The sequence below is a fragment of the Apis dorsata genome, unplaced genomic scaffold (assembly GCF_000469605.1).
Source record: "Apis dorsata unplaced genomic scaffold, Apis dorsata 1.3 scaffold_312, whole genome shotgun sequence".
Classification (NCBI taxonomy): Eukaryota; Metazoa; Arthropoda; class Insecta; order Hymenoptera; family Apidae; genus Apis; species Apis dorsata.
The window spans coordinates 284,506-291,828 of NW_006263584.1; the positions used below are offsets into that span (position 1 = coordinate 284,506).

The 7,323-nt window shown below is 25.6% G+C and overlaps 1 protein-coding gene across 3 annotated transcripts in view; it reads right to left on the reverse strand.

Moving 5' to 3' along the window:
• Positions 1-4,596, reverse strand: part of LOC102676562 (poly(A)-specific ribonuclease PARN-like) — a 16,986-nt gene extending 12,390 nt beyond the window's left edge. For all 3 annotated transcript variants that reach the window (XM_006617535.2, XM_006617536.2, XM_031511396.1), the window contains exons 1-10: positions 4,408-4,596; positions 2,222-2,435; positions 1,862-2,137; positions 1,516-1,798; positions 1,317-1,438; positions 1,007-1,233; positions 867-936; positions 734-789; positions 565-651; positions 266-455 (exon numbers count right to left, since the gene is read on the reverse strand). In XM_006617535.2, coding sequence (XP_006617598.1) covers positions 266-455; positions 565-651; positions 734-789; positions 867-936; positions 1,007-1,233; positions 1,317-1,438; positions 1,516-1,798; positions 1,862-2,137; positions 2,222-2,435; positions 4,408-4,426 — 1,544 coding nt within the window. In that variant the 5' untranslated portion in view covers positions 4,427-4,596. The remainder of the gene's footprint in view (positions 1-265; positions 456-564; positions 652-733; positions 790-866; positions 937-1,006; positions 1,234-1,316; positions 1,439-1,515; positions 1,799-1,861; positions 2,138-2,221; positions 2,436-4,407) is intronic.
• Positions 4,597-7,323: the final 2,727 nt, after the last annotated feature.

Sequence of the window (7,323 nt, forward strand, 5' to 3'; positions counted from 1 at the left end):
AAAAATTAATATAATTTCATCGACGCTATCGTTAGTTATTATAATGATCACGTATAATTCAAGATTAAATCTTATGCATGATGTAACATGTTTGAAAAATTAAATTATTATGTCAAATTTCTGTTTATGATGAAATTCATATGAGGTATGCATAGAATTTAATTAGATTATTTTGCAGTTATTCGAAGTAAAAAAAGCATTCATTTGTTCAATTTGTGTCACAATATTGAGAGAAAAATTTAATGAAAAATATGTTTCTACTTACTCGGACGAAGATAATTTTCGTTTGCGCTCTCCTGTATTGAAGCTTTCTAAAGAAGCTTGGTAATCGGCATACCTTTGTAATTTATAGGTACTCGTTTTAGCTAGAACTTTCATCACCTCGTTGACTTGATCCCGACGATGTAATTCTATGTATGCGGATATATCACTTAACCATGACACATGCACACTTCCTGTAATATAAATGATTTTAATTCTATTAGTATTCATTCTATTTGTATAAATAAAGATAATTATATATTATTAAATAAAAAGGATTAGAATACATATTTACATACTTACCAAATGGACTAAACAAGTGAGATATGTCATTAAATTTCCACTCTTTTGGGAATGTTAAATGGAATACATGGTCTCTACTTGGATTAGCTAAAAGAATAAAATATAAATTATTAATATAATTCAATTAAAACTTATGAATAAAATAATAGAATTAAAGAAAGATGTTTACGATCGTCTCCAACAAGATTTATATACGGTACATCTTTTAATCTTGCTATGAGAAGTCTGAAACAAAATTATAAATTATATAATATTGTAATAAATATATTGAAAGATATTAAGTATAATAGAAAAAAACCTACTTATTTAAAAAAGGATTGAGTAAAGGTGAATCCGATAAAACTATCGGCACTTCAGGTTTTTGTAAGGTACCTGAAAAGCAGAAAGTGTAATTAGAATAATTTATATGTGATGCTTGTATAATATTGTGCTAATTACTAACCAAGATAATTGGACAATGCAATGAAACATATTCCAGTTATATATGCATCGTAACCAGCCTCGTGACATTTTTCTGATAATGTAGAATAACTTCTACCATCGGTAGGTTCCACTTCTGTAATTTTAAACGGTGATTTACTAACAGTTTCTAGTAATATACCTAAATTCGACGATGGTATATTTTCCTTAAATTGCTGCGAATGGCAAATTATTTTTGTATCTAAAATTCTACAAAAAAAATGTCATATAATAAGCACGTTTATCTAAATATTATACAAGTATTCAGAAAAATAAATATTGAAAATTTTTACCTTGGAAATAGACTATGAACAAGACTCTTAAACTCCAAATATGATTCCGGTAATTGTCCAAAAAATTGATGTACTATATGACAGAGATCTAATAACATATTATGACCAACTATTAATTTTCCCTAGAACAAAAATGTACTTTATTATAAATTATATTTTATTTATTGTATAAATCATTAATACAAATAACTAAACGTACGGAATCTGCAATTTTCCTCATAAGAATACTTAATCCAACTGCTTGTTGAATTTCTGTCTTTTCTCTTTCTCTTTTCTCAATCTCTCTTTGTTCTTCTTCTTCCTTAGTTCCTAATCTTTGTACTACAAGACTGCATCCAAAATTGTTCATTTTACTTTCAACTTTTAATTTGTTTGGCCATCTTAATTTTACTTCCTGATACACGAGTCGTCTAATGAAAGCATTACATTTTTCTATCAATAGTTCTTCTGTTTCGGAAGTGACAAATTCATCTATCCTCGAACTAAAATGATTTTCAATTAATTTTTATTATATTAATACAAAGAAAAAATATTAATTGATTTACCAAATCTCTTCAATCTGAGGTCTTTCGACGTCCGAAATAGGCAATATTTCTGCTGCTTCATCTCTTATCCTTTGTTTTTCCTCTAATCGTTTCATCAATTTTTCTTCTTCATTTGCGGTTAAATAAGGAATGCCCAATTTGAAAAGTTTATTAAAATCGAATCCTTGTGACGCTAGAAATGATATACTGGAAGTTTGACACATGAATCTACAATCTGGAGCTGTACGATTTAACGGACGTGGAAAAACATAAAAATTATAGGATCGTTGATTATACCTTTAAGAAAAAGAAAAATTATTAGTAAAATAATTTTATAATCAATTTTAAAATTTTTATTAAAAATAGAAATTAATTTCATACTTTTGCATTTCTTTATTAAATGTAAAGACAGAAAGGCCAAATTGTATAAGAAGAAAATCCATTGATCCTGTTCTTAATTTTGCATAATACTGAGCAGGTGTATCAAAGACACCGGCATCAGGTCCTGAATTAAGTCCTGTAAATTCTCCATCGATACAAAGAAATGTTGCATTCTTCAAAATTTCATCTAATTCCACTAGGACCTCTTGAAAATCTGTAAAAAAAAAAATATAAAATTTTAATTAAATTTTAGAAAAAATATGTATATGAATATATTTCAAATAATTTTTATGAAATTTAAAATTATTATTTAAAATTATTATATTATAAAATAATAAAAAATATGATATTATTAAAAATATTTTATAATATTTATAATATTAAATATTGAATATTTATTTTAATACTTGTATTGACTTAAAACGTAAAGTTAAATTTTGCGATTATATGTACAGAAATATTTTTCATGATTAGAAGTTGGTAGTAGTGTCTTTGCAATCTTTGAATCTAATGCGTTAATCTACTGTGAATTCAATAATTATTAACGAATAAATGTTATAAATAAATAAGTAATTAATTCTTAAAATGTGTTATTTATATAGTGTTATATGTAAAACATGTGTATAAACATTTGTGGAAGTATAATTCGCAATAATATCAGAAATTTATAAATTCATAATCACTTCCTGACGTCAATCAAGAATTTTTCGCGCGGAAATTCTTTAAGAAAGAAGATTCGAATGGTAAGTAAATTTTTATTCTTATATTATTTAAATATTATTGTTTAATTATTAAAAATGATATTCAATTTTAATTGAAAAATTGAAATATAAACACTTAAAATATATTTTTTTTGAAAACAATTCAATTACAAGTTAGATAATAATTTATATAAACAAAATTTAAATGTTTAAATTTAAAAAAAAATTTAATTTGAAAAAATTATGAAACATGTAATAAATAAATATAATAATAAAATTTTTCAAATTTTTGAATATCATATATCAGCTAAAATGTTAATTTTATTTAAATTTCCACAATCATATAAAATAAGAATATTTATAAAATATGACATTGATATAATATCGTAAATTATTAAAATATTAAAGTATAATATTATAAAAACATAAATTATTAATTCTGCTATTATCTATAAATAGATTAGTTACTACTTTTAACAGGAACAGGAGTAGGTTACAAAGTGAAAAAACCATATTAATATAAAAAATTAAATTTATATTTCTCATAATTTGTGCAAGCAATATATAAAATAAAATTTAGCAAAGAAATATTATTATTTTTTAATATCATAGCTATATGATATTAATATGAAATTTATTTTATTTATATTATATATTTTATTTATAAATGATTAAGATAGATAAAAAAAAAAAAACGAAAATAAATAAAAACAATACATTTCAAAAAATTGATTAAATCTAATATTAATATTATGCATTTTACAACATTATTTTATTATTAATATTTATCTTTATTAGTAATATTATTCTGAAATTATTATAATCATAAATTGTTAATTATGCCTTTCGTTTCTTTCTTACGTATGTACTTCAAATGACATTTATATGTTGTTTCTTAACCTCTTGTGCTTGCAATGTATATCATGACAAAAACATATATTTTCTTCAAAAATCTTCAATTAACAACAATCTCATTTTAAATACTATTGATTCCATCTTAAGAATATTTTGTCCATTATACGAATTATTATATATTTATTATATATTTTAATAAATATTATAATTTTTTGCTTATATCAAAACCATAACCTAGAAAGCTACAAATTCTATATGATTCTATTTATAGTGAATCATATTACCTGTCAAAGAATACGAAAAATAATGTTTTGTAAGCCATTTTCATCACAAATTTATAAATTATAAATTTATAATTATATTATAATATAAAAATAATGAAGAAAAGTACACAACAATAATAGTGTAGATTATGTGAGAAAGAAAGACCTTATTTTATGTATCTTAACATTTTCCTCAAAATTATTTCCATTTCTATCATATTTAGAAAACAATACATATATACAAAGAAACTTTTCATTGTAAATTAATCATATAGAAAGTAGAACATTACGAATACATATCCCGTTCTCAATTTCATTACAAAGACTGATAGTATAAATTATGTATTTATCTTTTCCGATTACTCACTCGAAGAAGTCACTTCCATTTTTTTTTAATCTTGCACTTGTTAATCCACACTCAACCTATAACGAACGTCTTTTATTTCATTCCCGAAACTGAAATTAAACACGAAAATTAACAGGATCCATTGATCCTATGCGATCTTTTCATACTTGACCACATTAAATAGATAGGTTAGAATGAGAACTCTAATGATAAAAATAGCATCGTGTATGAGTTGCCATCTAGAGTAGAATCAACGCACTACAACCTTATGCTACGTTCATTGATAGTTGAAAAATGTAACTAACAAATAAAAAATAAACTTAATTTTTAATATACATGCATATAAAAAAATATAAATATAAAAATATTAGCAGAAAATAAATACATTATATGCAAAGTTTAATACTATTGGATTATTATTCATATTTTATAGTTCAGCATATTTATTTTTATTTATTTTTTCATTCTATTTCCATATAAGTTATTAAATATTTAATAATTATCATAGGAACTATATCATACTATTTTTAATATATATTTTTTTAAAAGATTTCTATAATAGGTAAAATAGATGAATAAAATAAAAGCTTTGCAAACTTTTAAATTTTTCAATTTGTATTATTTATATGAAATATTTTATATACGTATAAATATTTACGGAAACATATCATTAATATATTGATTTTTAATCTAAATATTTCGATCACTATTATTTTTATCTATTTATTTTCTCTATATAAATATATATTAATTATTACGGTGTTATTTAGATATTAAAATGTATTTGAAAACAAAAAAAAAAAGTTGAAAATGAAATTTAAATAAAATTTATTATTAATTATTAAGAAAATTTTAAAAGAGGATCAGAATTACGTCCCTACGTAAAAGTAGGATGAATCATAGTTAAGTCTTCACTCACTTTTCTTCATATCCTACTAGGGAATTTTATTAAATTTATCTTTATATAGAAAAATATGTGCTTGCTACCACTAGCGAGAAAACAAAAGAAGAAACGTAGCCTAGTGTCATATTCTAGAACTAACATAATATGATAATATTATTATATGATATATATATTATATATATTACAATATTTTTTTCTACATTGTTAGATTATAGATTAATATCTCTTGTTACTCTATTGTAATCATTCAAGTCTTCAAAATTTTACTATTTTTTAATAATAGATATATTACAAATATACATAATTATATTAATAGATATGTTAAAATATTAAAGTACTAAAAATATATTTTTAATTCTCTCTAAGAACAAAGAAAAATTCTCTTCCATTATTCTAATTGCCTTCTATAAAAATATACATTTGCATAAACATAAACATCCAGTCATAAATGTTTTATGAAATCACGTGTAACATCGTTTCTAGAATAGCAAGAAAATTCTTTCGAATAAAATTTAAGACAAATTACATCCGATCAATTCTTCAGTGAAATAACCGGATAGATTGGTCCAATGGGCTTGGAATCTTCGTACAATACTTTTACAACGTACGTATATCGTACGTTTACCTTAAGCTTGAAAAATTTCGCTTTCTCGTCGACGAATCATTCAATCTGTAATTCGTCGAAATAAAGAAAACTTCTTTTGTATACTTTTTTTTTCAATCTATTTAAAATTTATTTATTTACTTTTCCAAAATTTCTAACGATAACTTTTAATACCAAAAATTATTTTCAAGAGTAAAAATATTGGTAAAAAATTTAGGTTAGCAAGATATCATAAAAAAAAAATCATAGTATTTGATAAAGTAAGATGGAAATAGAAAATTCAATCATATCGGCAAACAATTTGCAGTGATAACAAGCGGATGTTCCGCAATTCGTTACTTCCGCACCAGAACTAATTAAAGCGAATTGAAAGGTAATTGAATTAAGCTTTCAATCGTTATCTCCCCGAGATGTGTCCCAGTCTCGTGGGCTGCGAATCGTTTCCTTCAAATGGTTGGCCGGACGAGAAGATTGGAAGAACAATACTTCGAAATAAAAGCGGAGGACAAGATTCGAAGGATCCAATTTAGAACGGAATACGCCTATTCGAGATTCTTTCACAATGCCAATTTCTTTTCTTCCTAGAGGGTCGGGCCGTTTTTGGGGCGGCTAATAGTTTCTGATCGAGTTCCCGGCTCTGTGTTTGTCATTCATTATTAATTTATCGAACCAGCTTAGAGAAACGCTCCTATTCTCCCCGTGTATCGATGACGATCGATAATACGTCTTTTTAAAATTTATAAATCAATTTTATAAAATTATGTTCGTTCTTTAAAAAAAAAAAAAAAAAATATTTTTATCAAATTTTCATCTTCATTGATGCATTCCAAATTTTCCCTAACGAAAATATAGATCGTTGTCCGTTTCGTTTCAATTGAAATTGAAAACTTGTCTAAATTAAATTCGACCATCGAGTACCTATTAAAGGCAAAATGCGATTACAATCGATGAAAGGTTTAATACCTTGTAAGAAGCTCTCGATGCTCTTCGAGTATCCCCAGAGCGCATTATTTTCGTTCGAGCTGTTTGGAGATATCAGGGATCCCCACGACCCCACGACTCTCTATCGGGTGTCCCGTAATTTATACGTCCACTCGAAAGAAAAGTTGCGCAAGGTCCCGATAAGAAGCCATTTTTCATTTTGCCCGCGAGCGAGAGAGCGACGAAAGCCAGTCGGTTCGAGTGTAGGAGGGACGAGAAATAAGGAAGAGGAAGAGGAAGAGGGAGGGGCGGGCCACCCTTCGAGATTTCGCACCTTTCGCCAGAGGGTCGAAACCTTTTTTCCCCGAGACTTAATTTCATTGTGTACCCCCCCGTCGACGGTTATTCTTATTATTTTTCTCCTTCCCTCCCCTAAATCATCAATTTCCCTTATTAGGTGTATTCCTGATTAGGAAAAACATCCCTCCCCCCTCCCTCGTTTCTCAAG